General features: G+C 36.0%; 1 protein-coding gene and 2 pseudogenes across 4 annotated transcripts in view; all 3 read right to left on the reverse strand.

The window, feature by feature from the left end:
* The window catches only part of Fkbp15 (FKBP prolyl isomerase family member 15), a 57374-nt gene that overhangs the window by 28692 nt on the left and 8876 nt on the right, over window positions 1-19806 (reverse strand). For all 4 annotated transcript variants that reach the window (XM_021729358.3, XM_021729359.3, XM_005329693.5 and 1 more), the window contains exons 3-11: window positions 18719-18803; window positions 18178-18247; window positions 13673-13747; window positions 13255-13353; window positions 10733-10882; window positions 9577-9645; window positions 8384-8530; window positions 7177-7319; window positions 6351-6408 (exon numbers count right to left, since the gene is read on the reverse strand). In XM_021729358.3, coding sequence (XP_021585033.2) covers window positions 6351-6408; window positions 7177-7319; window positions 8384-8530; window positions 9577-9645; window positions 10733-10882; window positions 13255-13353; window positions 13673-13747; window positions 18178-18247; window positions 18719-18803 — 896 coding nt within the window. The remainder of the gene's footprint in view (window positions 1-6350; window positions 6409-7176; window positions 7320-8383; window positions 8531-9576; window positions 9646-10732; window positions 10883-13254; window positions 13354-13672; window positions 13748-18177; window positions 18248-18718; window positions 18804-19806) is intronic.
* On the reverse strand, window positions 809-1546 carry LOC110598604 (hydroxyacyl-thioester dehydratase type 2, mitochondrial-like; annotated as a pseudogene).
* LOC120889871 (ribonuclease P protein subunit p14 pseudogene) lies at window positions 1548-2233 on the reverse strand (annotated as a pseudogene).

The following is a 19806-nucleotide window of genomic DNA, read 5'->3' on the forward strand; positions in this document are numbered from 1 at the left end:
ATTTATGGAAAACAGCAAATTAGGAGCTCTTTGTTCTAAATTCAGGCTCATTTAACCCTAACTTGGCTTGACTATATACTAGACCCTGTGCTAGATGCTTCAATATCCACTAACTGGCTCAAAGTACTGCCTTTATAATGGAGAGTATGTTCCCCTGAATCTATAAAAGATTATAGATTATTATAGATTATTTCCTCCTGGGGGAAGAAAGAAATCATCACAGCTTTCTCTTTTATTATTTTTCAGCCATAAACATCGAACATTGTTTGTTTACAGGAATTAATAGCACTTTTAAGTGTACATTCTGTTGTTAGACATACAGGATTGTGTGCTCATTTTTTCTTAACCAATGGAGGTACATAATTTTTTTAAGGTATCTAAGAATATTTACTGGTAAAGGGTAAGTGTTCAAAGATGAGCCAAGTTCCACTGCTGCCTTCAGCAAGTATATGCTTGACAGTTATAAATTCAGTGAGAAACCTATTCTACATAGACATAGGCAGGTGTTTATCAAAAATCTAACTAGGTTTAAATTCTGAAAGCAGAAATCCTTCAGATAAGTAAGCCTCCTGATACTTTTTCAATAAAAAAAAACTTCCAGCAGCTGGGTGCAGTGGCACACACCTGTAATCCCAGCAACTCAGGAGATTGAGGAAGGGGGATCACAAGTTCAAAGCCAGCCTTAGCAACTTATCGAGGCCCTATGCAATTTAGCAAGATCCTGTCTCAAAGAATAAAAAAATAAAAGGGACGGGGATATGGCTCAATGGTTAAGCACCCCTGGGTTCAATCCCCAGTACCAGAAAAACAAAACAAAACACCAAACAACAACAAATCCTTAATAGATGATGAAGACATGCATCTACTTGGCTCTGGGTGAAGCCAAAGTTCAAATTGCTCCCCTTCTCTAACATAGATTCTGAGTCTCTCGGCCTTTCCTTGGTGATGAATAGCAAGTAGCCCATTTCCCGAGATGCTCTTTAATAACAATCGCCCTGGTGTTTGAACTTGTAACTTTAAACACCTGTAATTAGGATTTGGAAGCTTCTGGAACCATGACCTTGACCCAGCCTCCCATAACAGTCTTTTTACTTTCTATTACACAACAAGACATGGCAATAAAAGCAACAAACCACTTCGGCTTTTTCACTTCTGCAGAAGCTAAAGCCACTTCTCCAATATATAAAGGAGCAGGAAAGTTAATTTCCTGGGAGAGAAATACTCAGCCTGGTCCTGGCATTTTAGTACCTAAGAAAGCCGAGATAAGTCCATTGATCAAAACTCCATGTACAATCGTTTTTCCAAACTTGGTTTAGCAAAGTCTCCATTTAAATGCAAAGGAATGACATCTCCATTAATTCTGAAAAGGCAGCCATGTCCCTCTGTATGAAGGCCCTGCTGAGTTCAACCCAGTCCCCAACCCTCACATGCACATGCTGCAGGAGCTGTCTGCTCCGCACTGGTTGATTCAGGCAGAATCTCCTTTAAGTCCACCCCACCAAAGGCAATAGCTGGATATTACTGGGAACATCTTTGGCATCCTCATATTTCACCCATGGGAGCTTCTACCCTGCTCTGTTTCAAACTATGCAGCCACCAAAAAGTACTTTTGAGAGTAAAGTTTCTGAAATTGAAGACTATTCAATCCAATACTAGTTCCCTACTATTACTAGATAACACAAGGAGAAATGGAGAAACCTGAATCACCCTGAAAACACACTTTTTGCCTGTCTAGGATCCTAATAGACCACTGAATAGACCACTGCTACATATTCAAGATGGCTAACAAGGTCTTCTCTTCATAGGTCAGGACATCCAGAGATAAGGCAGCACCAACCACTCCAAACAGATCCTTTAGGGTAGAAATAAGCAGCTCTTTGAACTGTGCAGCATTCAGACCAACTCCATGATCTTGAAATTCCAGGCAGACTTTCATGTAGTGGTACACAGAGGGATTTTTGTAAACTATTCTTTCATATGTGGTACCCAGTGCTGGCATCTTTTTCAGTGCTGATCACTGTCCTTCTGACTAGCTGCCCATCTGGCTAGCCTGATGTCCCTTCTGACTCCTGTTGGCTGCAAGGATTCCCTAAGGCTTGGTGCACCAACGTAGGAGCCAGAGCCTGGGTCCAGGAAATTCCTGGTGTGTTTATATTTTGCTGCTCCCTGACCTCAGATCGAGGTACATAGTTTAAAGTATGATACAATAAGAGAAGAGAGAAGACTAGTTATATAAACCATATCCACACAATGGAGTATTGTGATCTACATAATAAAAATAAATGAGGACGCCCTCTATGATACTATATGTAAAAAGCAAGGCACATAATATATATAGTATGCTATTTTGTGTATGAAAGAAGGGAGGAATAAAACATACATTTCCCTTTGGAAGAATATAAAAGAAGTTAGTAATAGCAGTTACCTAGGGGTATGAGATGGAATAGGGTAGATGGGAACAGGAATAGGAGTGAGTACTTGCAATGTGTATATCATATAGTGTTCCGCTAAGTTTGCCATATGAGTTACCTGTTCAAAACAAATACAAAAAAATGTAAATGTAAACATAAAAAAAAAGATGGTTAATTTTATCTTATGTAAATTTTGCCTCGATTCAAAAGAACAAAGTTATGTCAAGTGTGGTGGCAAAATCCTGTAATCCCAGCTACTCAGGAGGCTGAGGCAGGAGGATTGCCAAGTTCCATGCCTGTGTAGGCAATTTAGGGAGACCCTTTCTCAAAGTAAAAAACAGAACTATAAAGGGAATATATGTAGCTCAGTGATACAGTGCCCCTGAGTTCAATCCCTAAATACTGCAAAAAAAAAAAAAAAAATCCCACCAGAACAAAAGTACAAAAGACAGAAGAAAAAAAAAAAAGCTGGAGATCATTAGTCTACCAGAAGTTACTGAAGAAATAGGTAATGAATAGCTGTGGCTAGAGAATACAATGGAATCCACAATGGACAATTTTCATGACTGTTCAAACAGCTGAGATTGGGCTGGGGTTGTGGCTCATCGGTAGAGCACTCGCCTCACATGTGCGAGACCCTGGGTTCGATCCTCAGCACCACATAAAAATAAATAAGTGAAATAAAGGTATTGTGTCCAACTATAACTAAAAAATAAAAAAATATTAAAAAAAAAACAGCTGAGATTATGATTCCTTTTTTTTCTCCTGATTCTTTGGTTTAGGCTTCAGGTTTTATGAGATCACTGTTTACACATACTGTAACAACTATTTGCTTAATAATTTCTGCTTTGGGCTGAATATAAACAAGGGTTTGAGAGAACTGAAGTATCGACTTCACTCCAAGCACCTATTTTTCCCCAATGTCCTAGGTGAAGGCCGAAGGGCTTTAGGATTTGAAGTGCTTCAGCCACTATGTGGCCACTTGCAGCACACTCAGAAGCCCCCCCCAACCAGGCAGGGCAGAGCATACTACCCTATGTGCCCTTCCTGAGGGCATTTGAATCCACACTTTACTGAAATAGGGTGCTGGTCCTCTCAAATACACAAAGGCCAAGCACCTACTTAAAGACAACAGATCTGTGATGAGTCCCAAATTACTCTGAAAGAATTAAATATGAAGATATAGTCACAGCAACTTCAGAGACTAAGGCAGGAGGATCACAAGTGACATGTTTATTGACCTGTTACAGTATGCTATACACACATTAAAGCATTAAGCATTATTTTATTTAAAAATCATAAAAATCTCCAAGATTGGCAGTATCTTCATTTTACAGAGAAGGAAATAAACCTGAAGTTTAGAGAAGCTAAGTTGCTTAAGGTAACAGAAAGTAAGTAGCAGAGAAAGCCTATCATTAACCACTAATATATTCCTCTTTGAATAATGGTATTTTTTATTGCTCCAAATTTCTTTATTTTAAACTCATTGAAAGAAATACAATTATCTTTTTAAAATAGAGTAATCTCACAATTGAAAGCCAAGAACAAAAAGAACAATTTAGTAACTTTTTTCTGAGAGGCAGATCTAATTAGCTGTAAAATGGACTTTCCCTTTCCTAACTTTTGTCAAACAAAAAATTGTTTTTCCTATTTCTAAGGCATCAAAAAGCACTCTGAATGCTAAACAAGTTATTCAGGTACAAAGTTTCAGGCCTCTAACAGGGATTAAGAAACATCAAAGACTGCTACAAATTTCTTTCTTTTAATGTCAAATTGTACATATTTCTACTTTTTATATAAATCTGAGAATGTCACGCTCATAAACCAAATTTCAAAAATCTGGTCCTATTTGAGTAAAATCTTACTACTTCTTAGTAAGAATGTCCTAAGTATTTGAGTTGGCATCCCAGCGACTGAAAGGGACCAGACATATGAAGAGCTGATCTGCTCAAATGCTGCCAATACTATTCAAAAAGCACCCATCCCAGGAGACTTGGATCAGTTGGAAATTTATACTACAGCTTAATTCCTAAACCACAGACCTGCCCACAAAGCAGATCAAATCCTAATGGTTCATAAGTAAGACAGAGAAAAGTCGCTTTTTAATTCCCAAAGCTCTAAACTTGTTCATTCCCATAGATCATTTTACATTGATAAATCTATCATACTAAAAACTTTCATTTTTTAACCACTTCAGTAAGATAGACAAGAGAATTGTTAGCATTTTCATTCTATGCATAATTGCTTATCTGTGTTAAAGTTTTGATTCACACAGGTAATAGGAAAGCTTGAATCAATTTTTTTTAGAAGTTAATGATGGTATTTCCAAAATTGAAGTGTACTTTAACCAATGGCCCCTCCCCTAATCTAATGTCATTCTAATAATAATCATAGCTACCATTCTTAAAGATATGTTTCACATAGGTTCTGAGCTCAGAGCTTTACAAATATCTGTAGTCCTCGAAAGAACTATACAGGAGGCTACGAAAATTATTTCCATTTTCATAATAAAAAAGCTCAGGATGAAAGGATTTAAATATTTTTTAGGATCCCATGCTTATAAGAATCAATTTTTTCTTTTTTCCCCCACACTTTTATTGCTGCATTACAGTTATATATAATAAATATGTATAGTGTGGGATTTGTTGTTATATATTCATACATGCACACAATATAACAATATAATTTGACCAACATCATCAATACCTAGAATTTTCCCTTCCATCCCTCCTCACCTCCCATTTCTGGTCCCTTTCCTCTATTATACTGATCTCCCTTCAATTTTTATGATTCCCTACTACCACCTTTCTTTTCCTTTCCCTCTCTAGCTTCCATATATGGGAAAAAACATATGACTCTTGACCTTCTGAATTTGGCTTATTTCACTTAAAATAATGGTTCTATCCATTCTCCTGCAAATAACATAATTTCATTTTTCTTTATAGATGAATAAAACTCTATTGTGTGTGTGTGTATTTCTTTATTTTAAATTAACTGAAAGAAATAAAATTGTATTTAAAAAATAGGGATATAGATAGATACACACACACACAATCTTTCTCCATCCATTCATCTGTTGATAGACAGATAGGCTAATTCCATGGTTTGACTATTATGAATTGTTCTGCTATAAACATGGGTATGCATGTATCATTATAGTATGATGACTTTAACTCTTTAGGATACATACTGAGGAGTGGTATAGATGGGTCATATGGTGGTTCCATATCTAGTCTTTTGAGGAACCTCCACACTGGCTGCACTAATTTGTAATCCCATCAACAGTGTGAAAGTGAGGAACCAAGATTTTAACTTAGGTCTGTCTTTGCAAAATCCCAAGCTAACTTACACTGACTTCCAAATAGGAGGAAATGAATAAAATAACCAATTTCAAACCAAAATCAAGGATTCACAACACTTTTTTCCCCTCCAACCTAGAAAACACTAGGCACATGAAAAATGACAGTGTTTTATAAGTCTACAGGTCATGATATTCTATTATGTGAATATGGTTGATATCACTAGTCCTCTCTCCTCTCTTAATGTATCAAACTTTTTTAAAATATGTACCTCCATTAGTTCCAAGAAAATGAGCACATAATCCTGAATATGTCTATCAACAGAGTATACACATAAAAGTACTATTAGTTCCTGTAAACAAATTAATGTATGATGTTTATAGCTGAAAAATAATAAAAGAGAAGGTTATGACTATTTCTTTCTTCTCCCAGGAGATCATCTTGTGTACCTTCAGGGGTATGAACTCTCTATTCTGAAGACAGTGCTTTGGATCTGTTAGTACAAACAAAGGCTTCTATCACAGGGTCTATGTATAATCAATGCCAAGTCAGAGTTAAATGGGCCTGACTCAGCACTGACATCCTAGAAATATGAAACCTCTACATGTGGGGGTTGAGGAAGATAAACTCTTTTACTTACTGTATTTATTGTAAGCTGTTCGCTGAGGGAGTTAGATTTGGTATGAAGAGCTGGCTCCCTGAAAGCAAAGAAAACATATGCTAAGATAAAAACAAAATCTATAATCACAAACCCAGATTATACTGGACAATCAAACTGTTTTTGAAAATGTTTGCCAACCTAACAGCTATAAAACAGAATTTTAAGCTAAGTATAACGGCACACGCCTATAATCCCAGTAACTCGTGGCGGGGTTGGGGTGGGTGGATGTTAAGACAGGGGGATCACAAGTTCAAGACCAGCCTGGGGAACTCAGTGAGATTCTGTCTCAAAAATAAAAAACGCTGGTGATGTAGCTCAGTAGTAGAATGCCCCTGGGTTTAATCACCAATATTGAAAACAACCCAGAATTGTAGCTCTTCTTTAGTTTGCATCATCTTTGAATGCTAGTGAAGATGAACAACTTCCCATTCAAATATTTATTATTTACATTTTTTCCCATGAGTATATGTTTTGTATTTATACCCCTTGCTCAATTTTCCTTCCAGGGTTTTGCAGGTATCATTATCTATGTGATTTAGTACTTCTACACTAAGGGGTACATATTCTCCATTCTGAAGACAGAAAATATATATATGTACATGGTATGTATTATATATATATTATATTCTATGACTATTAATACTTTGTTAGAAAATCTAATGCAAATTCTTTCCCTATTTCCCTGATCCCATTTGTTCAATTATTTTAAAGTATTATAGTTTTTAACTATGTCCCTGTATCTGAACTTCTCTAGGAATCATTTTTACGAACACTAAAAGAGCTTGATTCAACCCTAGTGTCTTACGCTGATTTGAAAGGCACCGATGTGTGTGGTGACACAACAGGATCAGCAGAAAGGTTGTCAGCACCAGGTATGGGAGAAGGAGCTGCAGAATCCCGGGAACTAACACTGTGCCCATCAGAGCCAGAATCTCTGGCAAACTTCACCTAGGAAAGAACCAGCAAAGATGGAACAGGCTGCAGATCTTTTCCCCTCCACACACCTCTCATTTTTCTTATTCCTCAACACACAAGCCATCACCTGTTCATTATAGGCAAATCAGAAAATTTAGAAAAAAAGAAAAAGATAAAGTCACATTATCAACATATGTATATATTTACATTAGTATGCACATATATATGTCATATATGCATTTATATGTTCAGTACAAGAAGCAAGTTACAGAGGAATGTGGATGGTGACATACATGAGATTAGACCTCCCATACTCCTCTGTAACTTGCTTCTTGAATTTAACAATAGATTTTGGCTGTTTTTTTTTAAAAAGTCCCATAAAAAGTCTATTCTGTGAAAAAAGTAAAAAAACAACCCTACAATTTAACCAATCTTTTAATGACACTTAGGTGGTTTCCAGTTTTTTATTATTACAACCATGTGTTAGAATAAGGAATATATATATATATATATATATGCATACTCATGTAAATATATACATATATTTATAAGATAAATTTGTAGCCACTGAATCACTAAGTCAAAAGGTATGTACATAGGACAGGAACCATTATTTTATGGACAAAGAAGCTTAGTGTGGAAAAGTCATTTACTCAAAGTCACACCTCTCTAGACTTTGGATAGAGGGCCAGAAGAACATAAACCTTAATCTTTAGATTCCAAAGCTATTGTTCTTTTTTTTCTCTTTATTTTGTTTATTTATTTTTATGTGGTGCTGAGGATTGAACCTAGTGCCTTACACATACTAAGTGAGCATTCTACCACTGAGGTACAACCCCAGCCCTCAACTTGCTTTTTTTAAAATTTTTTTTTAGTTGTAGATGAACACACAGTATCTTTATTTATTTTTATGTGGTGCTGACGATCAAACCCAGTGCAGAGCTATTGTTCTTTACAGCTATTTCATTTCTACTTTTCAAAAGAAATATGTTTCTTCAGAACCTTTAAACATATTCATTTAGTTATTCATCTTATTTAATAGATAAGATTATTTAATAGAGGGCTTGTCAAACACAATACAGAACAGTTTAACTCACCCGCTTAAGCTCCACTTCAAACACCAGGATTGAGTCCATGGACTGAGTCCAGCCTATTACTCCTTCAGAGCCAGCAGCACAGGCTGGAGGGATGAAAAGCAATCTCCTTCCTCCTTTTCTCATTCCCAGCATTCCATCCTCCCAGCCCTTTAGAAATAAAAGATGGGGAAAAGCTCATCAGACAAGAAACTCCTTATAAAAGACAAAGTGAAGTACAGGAGAATCAGATTTCACTTATCCACTTTCAGGTTTAGGCTATGCTTCTAGAGGTCAAGTTCAACTATCCTCCATGTTGGTTATAAAAATATCTAGAATATAGCTTCTAAAATTATTAGTGAAAGTTGGCATATCTGGGGTTGGGTGAAATACTCTTATCTTAGAAGCTAAGAGAAAAATGGGAAGAATTAAATAGCAATAAGTGAGAAATAAAAGTTATTACTTATATATAAAGTATGTTTTTCTAGGTACTGTGATTGTTTTACATGCATTATTTTGTTTATTCTCCCAAGTCTCTTAAAATTGATAGCTTTATCCCCATCTTACATGTAAGAAACATGAGGGTTTTTTTAGGTTAAGTAACTAACACAAGATCATTCAGTAAATAAGCTGCTGAGCTGTATGATTCAACATGAGAACTGTATCACTTCCAGGATCATGTCATAACTACTACAGGAAAAAAATCTCCAAAGAATTCTGGGAAAGGTGGTCATAAACGAAGCAATGGAGAAAAACATTTTGCCACATGGATGAGTGAGTATAGCAAACTGTATCACCATAAAATATTTGTAAATCAGTCTTTATTTTATAAAACACCTGCATAGTTGGTAAAGATAAAATTCACAGCTTGAACCCAGGTCTGAGATTCCAACCCTAGAGCTCCTTCTGCTATGTGGTGCTTGCAAAGCAAACCAGACAGATGAGAATCAACCCATTACCAAACACTTCTAGAAGAAATAGTTTCACCTTTCCCTTCAGAGTCACAGGATGAGAAAGAAAGGGTAGGAGTTACAGAAAACAAATGTACCCATCTTCAATATAGAGTCTCAGAGGTAAAAATCTCCCAGATGCAGATTACACAACAACTTTGTGCCTGCCTGCTATTCAACCAAGTGTTTTCATACCCTCCAAAGATATATCCAGGTCAGAATGCCACAAAATTTATTATGAATTCCAAAATGTAGTTAGGCCTTTACCTTGATGACTTTTCCTGATCCTAATTTCAGGCGAAGCAACTTATCTTTGTTAGAAGTAGAGTCAAAAACCTGCAATTTAATTACAGCAAATGAGGTCAGCTAATTTCAAAAAACAATAATAATCATTAAGACATTGAACTACCATATCAGTAGTTTCTGAATAGGGAATGTCAAATAAAACTGGAATATTTTCAGATTCTTAAAGAATCTGAAAAGATGGGACCACATAATGGCTAAAGGGCATTATCATAATCAGTATCTCAATGATAATGATATCCCAGATTAGGAAAAAAAATACATTTCTATCACCATGTATTTAAGCATCTTTCATCCATAAAGCATTTTCAAATAAATTATCTCATTTGATGTAGATGCCAATCCTGCTGGGTAAATAGAATAAGTAGCTCGTGAGCCTCCATTCACAAAAGAAAAAAGGAATTAAGAGCTTCAATAATTTGAGGTCAAATTAGGATAAAACTGGAACTTGTGTTCATATTTTTAGAGTAATAAAGTGATAATCCAAAGATCTTTGTTATATCACATTGCTTTTGATGGCTTCACAATATTAAAATACAATCTCAACATATTTACTCTATCTTCTGTAAGAAAAACTATGAGGAGGGTCTAAAAAGTAAGACCTAATCCCATAAGAACACATTCAATTTAAAACTTGTGTGGTGGGGCTGGGGATGTGCCTCAAGCGGTAGCGCGCTCGCCTGGCATGCGTGCGGCCCAGGTTCGATCCTCAGCACCACATATCAAGAAAGATGTTGTATCCGCCAAGAACTAAAAAATAAATATTAAAAATTCTCTCTCTCTCTCTCTCTCTCTCTCTCTCTCTCTCTCTCTCCTCTCTCACTCTCTCTTAAAAAAAAAATCAACTTGTGTGGGAGGACAAGACACACATGAACAACTGGCAAAAATAATACTTGGGAAACTGGTTTGTACTGACCTGTGTAGAAGAAAGTGGCACTGAGCAGATTTTACACATCATTTCATGAATGTGCCCCCAAAGCAGCTATAGTGACTAAAGCAGGGCTCCTGAAAGATTTCTTTTTGTGGAAGGTATTAGCAATTCACAGTACTAATACCTTCCACAGGAATAGCCCTCATACTACCTAAGTTATTAAAGAATTTGCAGGGTACATTCTCTTACCTGGCCCAGCACATGATTCTGAAAGAGCCAGCCAGTATAAGCCACTTCCAAAGAATCTCCAACTTCCACAGCAGGGCCCTCTGCCACAATGAGGTCCTGAGTGAGCACTGCATCCAAGGAAGAGGTGCTATTGCACTTGGCAATGCCCACCTGCAAGACAAAAATCATAGCAGCATGAGTTTGGTTTAAACTCAATAAAGTATTCATTTAAATCATTATTGCCAATTCTCTTTCCAAGCAGCTGCATCCACTAGCATGTTTAGAAGTAAGCCATTCCAAAGTCAGTAATCTTGCCAGGAATCAAAATGCCTAAGAATATGGCATTCCAAAGTCAGTAATCTCTCCAAAAATCAAAGTGCCTAAGCAATTACCTTACAAATCCAGGTACTGTCAGTTCTTAACTCTGCTGTGGCAAAATAACTTAATCCCTATGTACCCAAAAGTCCCCTTTGTAGAATAAAGAAAAAAGCTTTGCCTACTTATAGGATGGTTATGAAAATGAAATGAGTTACAAGTAGGGTACTTGGCAGCACACCCGGAAAATGACATTAAGTACTCTATAAACATTAGTTGTGATTACTATACTGATTTACTATGTCAGCATTAGGAACCTATGAAAGAAAGGGGAGTTTCTAAATAATTTCAAAAGGCACTTCTAAAGACAAAATAAAGTTGTATTCCCAGAACTCAAATCATCACCACTTACAGGCTTGTCTATATTATCTTAGCATAAATCTTAAATAAAGAAGTCAGACACATCTTTGTGAATAATTATTCTATAGTCAATGTTTTAACATATCACACATTATAAACTTGCTACTCATTTTCTTTATTTTTTCTTTATTTTTTATTTTCATTATTGAAATCAGACAAATGCTAACTAAAATGATAGGATATCATCCTCTATCAAGTGACTAAGACAAAAAAGAAAAAAGATCATTCTAAATGCTACTGAAGGCATAAAGAACTGGGATGGATGTGAAATAGTACAATCTTTCTGAGAAACACTGTGTCAGAGTGTGTTTAGAATTTGAAAATAATTTGTCGTTTTGGCCCAATAATTCACTTCTGGAAATATGGAGGGAAAAAGAGGATACAGACTTATATTTTAGAAATGTTCACAATACATTATAGATTTATTTCAGAGGCTAAAAACAACCTAACTTCCTAAAAGCAAGGAAATGGTGAAATAAATTCAGAAGCATCTATTATGTACTAAATGTCTGTGTCCTCCCAAAATTCATTTGTTGAAATCCTAACCCCCAATGTAACAGTATTAGGAGATGGGACCTTCAGGTGATTAAGTCATGAAATTAGAGCCCTTATAAATGGGTTAAGAGCCATTATGAAAGAGAGTCCAGAGCCAAATGGGGTGGCACACACCTGTAATGCCAAAGACTAAGGCAGGAGGATCACAAGTATGAGGTTAGGCTCAGCAACTTAATGAGACCCTGTCTCAAAATAAAAAGGGCTGAGGATGTAGCTCAATGGTAGAATGCCCCAGAGTTCAATCCCCAAACTCTAATACCTCCAAAAAAAGAAAAAAAAAGAAAGAAATAAAAGGAAAAAAATGGGCAAGAGACTCCAAAAAACTCCCCTTTTTACAGCAAATTGCAACTCAGAAAAGGGCCCACCAGAACCCAACCATGTTGAGACCCTGATTTTGTACTTCCAGCCTCCACAGTCATTAGAAATAATTTTCTCCTGTTCATAAAGCCATCCAGTCTATGGTACTTTGTTATAGTAGCCCAAATTGCCTAAGACAGTATCTTGATGCAGAAGGAGGAGGAAGATCACCGAAGCCTCTGTAACAAGAGCATTAATCCCATTCGTGACTACAGAGCTCTCATAACCTAGTCACTTCCCAAAGGTCCCACTTCCTAAAGGCCCCGCCTCCTATTACCATCACTTTGGTGGTTAAGTTTCAATATATGTTTTCTGGAGGGACGGACACTTTTAAACCATATGCAGACAATATCCATATTTTGTAGCTTCAATAGTGTTTCTAAATGATTTTTTAATGAGGTGGGAAATGATACTTTATATACTGCTAAATAAAATAAGCAAAATATGGAACTCTTAAAGAAGTACATCTACTATGTATATTAGGCATATATAAAGAGGAAACGACATAATGTTAATAGTAGTTACTTAGGATAGTGAGATTATGAATGATTTTTTTAAATGCTTTTCTACATTTTCTATGATGAATATGCAATAACAAAACATTGTTTAAGATTTGTATTTATTCCTTAAGATAATTTACGTAGCAAAAATGTTTTAATTAAGTAAGCTTACATATTTAGCCTTTTTTTAATCTTAAAAAGACTCATCAGGCAATTTCAGTAAGTATTGCTATGATTTTCCTAAAAAACAATAAGCTGAAGTGACAATTTTAGTGGGTTTCTTATGCTTGTCACTAGCAAGACAGCAGTTATAGGTTTACATACATGAACCTAGAATTAAGGCAGACCCCAAACTAACACTCTGGCTTTGCACAGGAAAGAGTAATATAATATCACCTGTTTATTGAACTCCACAGCAGCCTTTTCCGACTCAAACATGATGGACCAGTTTTGTCGCTGGTCATCATAAAAGGTGCTATAGTTATTGGGGCGAACCTGGGAAATGAGAAATATTAAGATAATTCAACCACAAGCTGCATGGTAGGAAAGTCTGACTGCATAAATTCATAGAGAAGGACTCAACTTAGGTAAACCCAAAGGGAGGAATCAGGGACCTTTCTTCTTCCTTCCCACCCTCCATGCACCATTCCTCAGCCCCCATTGCAGAAGGAAGCCAAGAGACCTTTCTGAAAGGCTCTGTTACGGGTGCTCAGGGCTGAAGCAGTGGATCTAATTTCTACCAGGTACCCACACTCATCCTTCCTGCAAACCTATCCCAAAGGAGCTAAGGATTCCAGTATGGGGGATGTCTTACCATTAGCTCAAAGTTCAGATGAATTCTAGCAACAGTAACTGGTTGTTGCTGACTGATATAAAGAAGAATCTTATACTGTATTTAAGCAAAATGGGCAGAAAAAAGAAAACAGAAGTTAACAAGCAATATAAAACATAATACATAGTACATAATGCTATGTAAGACATAGGGTTATGCCTTATATACCTACAAAACTCAAAACTCTGTTCATCTCTTAAAGGTTTAGATTTTAAATTATATCTTCTCAGTTTATATCTTCTCATTTTGGCCTTACTCTTTAACTATAATAAACAATCTTTGTTGGTGTTTTCATTCATACAAGGAATGACTAAGAGGTAATTACTTAAAACATAATAGTAAATTGTACAAATCTTAAATGTACAACTCAATGAATTTTTATACATATATATGCCCATGTGATGACCAATCGGATTGGGGTGGGGGAGAAAATATTTCCAGTATCCTAAAAGTGCCATTATGACACTTCCTCTTAATAATCCCTACCCTGAAATAACCACTACTCTGACTTCTATCACTGATTAATTTTGCTATTCTTAAACACATATGAATGGGATTCTAGAGTGTACTCTTGTCTTGCTGCTTCTGCTCACAAGTTAAGATTAAGCCTTGTTACTTCTTGTACCAGACCTTGGCTCTCTTTTCTTGTCATGTAGCATTCTCTTTTATGAATATACCATAATATATTCATCCTTTCTCCTGTTTCATTTTAAGTTGCTTCCAGTCAGAAGCTACTGTGAAGAGTGCTTCTGTGAACATTCCCCATTTCATCTGGAGTGCACAGACATTCATTTCTTTCAACCTACACAGCTTCCTTTAATGTTTCTTACAATACAAATCTGTGGACAACAAATTCTCTCAGCTTTTGTTGGAAAACTTATCTTGTCTTTATTTTTAAAGGGTATTTTTTTGGATACAGATTTCTACATAGGGGTTGGGGGTATAGTTCATGGGTAGAGTATGCATTTAGTATGTGCGAGGCCCTGGACTCAATCCCCAGCATTAAAAAGCAATAATAATTTAATGCACAATAAAATACTACTTTGCACCTACTAGAATAGCAAAAATAAATAACAAGATATTGGCAAGGATGTAGAGAAACTATAACTCTCCACTGCGTGCAGGAATGACTTTGAGAAGTTCCAGACTTCAGTCAAGGAAGTAATTGCAAATGTGGTGCAAATAGTAAGAATTAAAGTATAGCCTGACAATGTGACTGAGTTGCTATAATCTTATGATAAAACTTTTAACAGAAGAGAACTGTTTCCTATGAATGAGCAAAGGAAGAGGCTTCTGCTAGGCGCAGTGGCACCGGCCTGTAAACCCAGCAGCTCAGGAGTCTGAGGCAGGAGGATCACAAGTTTAAAACCAGCCTCAGCAAAAACAAGGTGCTAAGCAATTCAGTGAGACCCTATCTAAATAAAACACAAAAAAGGGCTGGGGATGTGGCTCATTGGCCGAGTGCCCCATGTTCAATCCTAGGTACCAAAAAAAAAAAGAAAGAGGCTTCTTTAGATGGACTCTACCCTTGTTCAAATGAAAACAAAGGATTTAGATTATATAACCTTAGCTGATAAGACAGCAGCCAGGTTTGAGAAGACTAACCTCAATTTTTAAAGAAGTTCTGTGGATAAAATATTATCAAACAGCTTTGCAATTTACAGAATTCTTTCATAAAAGAAAGCTTCACTGTCTTATTTTAAGAAATTGCCATAACCATCACAACTTTCAACAGCTGCCACCCTGACCAGTCAGCAGTCAACAACACTGAGGGAAAATTCTCCACCAGCAAAAAAATTATGACTTGCTAAAGGCTCAGAAGATCATTAGCTATTTTAGTATTTTTAGTTAAGGTATGAACATTTTCTAGACATAATGTTATTGCATACTTAATAGATTACAGTATAGTGTGAGCATAACCTTAATAAGAATTGAACAAACAACAGCAACAATAACAACAACAGAAAACCCTCATGTAACTCACTTTATTGAGACATTTGCTCTATTGTAGTGCTCTGGAACCAAACCTTCAAACCCTCAATATCTCTGAAATATGTTTATATACCCAAAAGAACTGAAAATAGGAACTCAAACTCAAACATGTACTTGTGTGTCAATATTCATTGCCCCATTATTGACAATAGCCAAAGAAAGAGATAATCCAGTGTTCCTCAACTAATACATTATTCAGCCATGAAAAGGAGTGATGTACTGACACATACTACAATGTGGATGAACCTTGAGGATATTGTGCTAAATGAAATAAGTCAATGACAAAAGAACAAATATTGTATGATTCCGCTTACATAAGGTATAAGGCAAATTCATAGAAATAGGATGTAGATCAGAGATTATGGAGGAATGAGGGAAATGGAGATAGAGTTATTGCTTAATGGTTTAAGTTTCTGTTGGGGATTAGGAAAAATTGGAAAGAGATAATGGTGATGGTTGCTCAATATTGTGAGTAGAATTAATGCCACTGAATTATGTACTTAATATAGTTAAATAGCAAATTCTATTTTATATGCACATAGATAGATATAGATACATTAACATACAAATACAGTTGGCTCTCAGTATCTGTCGGTTTTATATCCATGGATTTAACAGAATGTAGATTAAAAATATTTGGTGAAAAAATTTTGTCCACACTGAACACATACAGACTTTTAAAATCATATTATCTAAACAATATAATAACTATTTATTTTGCATTTACATTATATTAGGTGTTGTAAGTAAGCTAGTGATGGTTTAAAGTATGTATACTATAGGAGAATATTCACAGGTTATATCCAAATACAGTCCTAGGACAATAGGGAATTTGATCATGCAGATTTTGGTATCTGCAGGGGGGGGGGGGTCCTAGAACAAATCCCCCATGGATACCAAGGAATGAGATACAGAGAGAGAGAAAGAAAGAGAGAGAGAGAGTGTGTGCGCACAGAGTTTATTTCCTACACACTACAAGACTCAAAAGTTTCCCTCTGTATTTCTGGTTCAGCCCCTGGACTTCTACACCATCCCAGTACTTAGCAAATGTCCCATGAAAGAAAAAAACAATCTGGTCTTTGGAAATCCTCTAATTTTTCCAATTTCTCTTTTCTCCATGCCTACTACCTAATCTACACCTAAAACTAGCAAAAATCTCAAGGCAAAGAAACAGAGTTATCTCATTGGCTCTTCCTTTTCTGAAATTTTACTTCATCTAGGCTTCAACATTTTCACAGTACTCCAATGTATTCTGAAGTACAATTTTTGCAATTCATGTACTTCTTTGTACTTGTTGCAGAGATCCACTATATCCTATCTGGTGGTAAGGTATAGTGAAGTCCCACTACAAGATTTTTGAAATCCAAACGGCACCTCCTAATGAATTGATAGATCTAGATAATAATCATTGATGGCTGGTAATATAACAAAATGAGAAATGATCTATTATTTCCTCCTGATGGGAGTATAAACTATTTAAGGGATACAGCAACTAATTGCAATGTATAACCTTATTAGATCCAGATTCAACAAATTATTTTTTTAAAAAAAGCAGAGAGAGGAAATTTGGACACTAACTAGCAGGGAATGAGACTGAGAAATTATTGTCTGCTTTTTTTTTAAGGCATGATAATGGCATAACAGTTTTATTTTTAAATCACTCATCTTTCAGTGATATATACTAAAGTATTTGCAGCTAAAATTGTTTGTTGATATTTGTTCAAAATAATCTGAGTGGGAAAAAGAGGAGAGCATGTGGTTATAGATAACCAAAAAAGACTAATTTAAACTATTAATAATAATTACCTTGGAGTTCAATATCCAAGATCTACTTTTTTAATGAGTTTATCCATTACATTAGTGACCCTGGACAAGTAATCTTATCTCCTTGCCTGAAAGTCTCTGAGGAACATGGAGTCCATGTTCTCCGGACCTCTGAAATTCTATAATTTCCTATATTTATCTCAACAATGTTCAAAATCTTTTGGAGTAGTTTTTATAGATAGATTCAACCCATACCAAAAAATGAGTCTCAGGGCTTGTAGCTACTTCTGCTTTTTGACCCAAACTACTATTATACTGTGAGCAACTGCCCAATCTTGTTTTCAAATTTTCAAAAGATAAACATTGGTCATTAACAAAAGCATAAAGATATGCTGCTTGAAGTAATATTATAAAGTTCAGTACACAACAAAAGGATGTCCGTGATAATAGTTTACTCTAAAACCCTCCAAATTCTTAAGCTAGGACCATTTCACAAAGATGTCTACAGTAAAGATTTTGAGTGGTTGAACCTGTTTTAACTCATAACAGCAAGCAAACTATGTTCATTTGTTATATCCTAATATTATACACTTATATTCAAATTCAGCAATCATTCTGACACATGAGACACTTGGACATGTCTGCTCCCAGATTTAAAAAAAAAAAAAAAAATCAGCTCACTGGTATTATTTGAAGCACTTGAATATGCATGAGATGTATAGCGTTCTTACCTCTCTGGCTGTGTGGTTCCCCAGGACTGCAGCACCAAATTTGCCCTGCTTTACATACTGACCATTTGTGCTATTGAAGTAAAAACAAACAAACAAACAAAAAACAAGAGATATTAATACTCTTCTGAACTATACAGAACCAACTTTCACTCACTCATCTAAAAGGGGGAGTCCAGTCATTCAGCCTTTAGGAAGGGACAGAGGTGGGCAGTTTATAATTTAAAGCCCTAACATAACTTCTTTACTCTTTAAATATCTATTATTCATGATATCTCAGTGCAGTGGCTTTCTCTGAGAACTTGAAAAGGCAGTTATTGGTTATGAGCATTTCTTAAAAACAAGAGATGAAATAATGGCTCTGTATGTTTTATCGTTAGAAATCTCCAACTGAAATGTTAAAAGTGTTACTGATACTTAGTCTGTGGAAGGGCTGAGTAAGTAGTTTGCAATGAATAGAGGCTTTCTGAGAAAAGACAGCAGCTTAATTGCAGTCCCTTCTCCTACACTAAACTTAAGAGAACTTCCCTTCTCAGCTACTTACTATCGATATGCATGGACTGCTGTTGCAACCAGTACTGTGGAAGTGCCCGCTGTGGTTGGTGCTGTTTTTGGTGTTGCCTGATTTCCTGAAGATGAACAAAACGAAGTCGTCAATCATTTCTTGCTTGAAACTGATTTTAACCATTAAACTAGCTTTAAAATTCTTCTTTATACCCAGTTAGTGTTATAATGCATTCACATCCTCATTTGATCCACAAGATAATCCCATGACCCAGTCTCGGGGTGAGGCAAAAGGCTGTAAGCATTCAAGTGCCTTCCACAAAGACAGCAATAAGTCTTGGAGTAGAACTCATGACTCCAACTCCCAAGCCACAAACCACAAACAAGTCTTTGAGCTGCACAGAAGCACTGTCTAGCAAGCATGGTCCTATTACCTCTACTTGATTTTCTCCATCAAATATTTTGACAGCTATGATATATAAAAATAGATATTTCTCAGGTTTTGGATGTAGCTTAGTGGTGGAGTACTTGCCTAGAATATACAGTGCCCTGGGTTCAATCCCCAGTAACACAAAAATAATAAATTAATTAAAAAAAAAAAAACTAAGTTGTTTCCCTTTTTCTTCCTTCTGGGGTAGGAAATTTGGGGTGATTTAAATCATACCCTTTACTTAACTTCACAAAGTGCTCTAGAGTAACACTTATGTTCTAAAATTGGAAATTGTGGCTGGGGATGCAGCTCAGTGGTAGAGCCAGTGTTAACATGAACCATGCCCTGGGTTTAAACCACATATCTAAAGAGTTGGTGTCAGTCAGAAAATTTCTCAGTGTATGGGGAAAACCCTGCACACAATTAGCATCATAGACAGATGCTGTGAGTGAGTAGAAAGTACAGAGTAAAGAAAACAAAATAGTTTGTTCCTTCCTTTTACATGGGCCATACATATGGGATCTATTGCCGCAACTCAACTCTAAACACCCTGATAAGTATCTTCAGTGCTAGCATAGTACTTAACATGTAAAAGGTACTCAATACTTTCTTTAATCTTCATTCAACAAGTATTTCATTCAATGTCCCTAACCATCTGCTCTACTTAGGATTATTACTATCAATCCCTTATTCCTACT

Source organism: Ictidomys tridecemlineatus, chromosome 4 (genome assembly GCF_052094955.1).
Source record: "Ictidomys tridecemlineatus isolate mIctTri1 chromosome 4, mIctTri1.hap1, whole genome shotgun sequence".
Lineage (NCBI taxonomy): Eukaryota > Metazoa > Chordata > Mammalia > Rodentia > Sciuridae > Ictidomys > Ictidomys tridecemlineatus.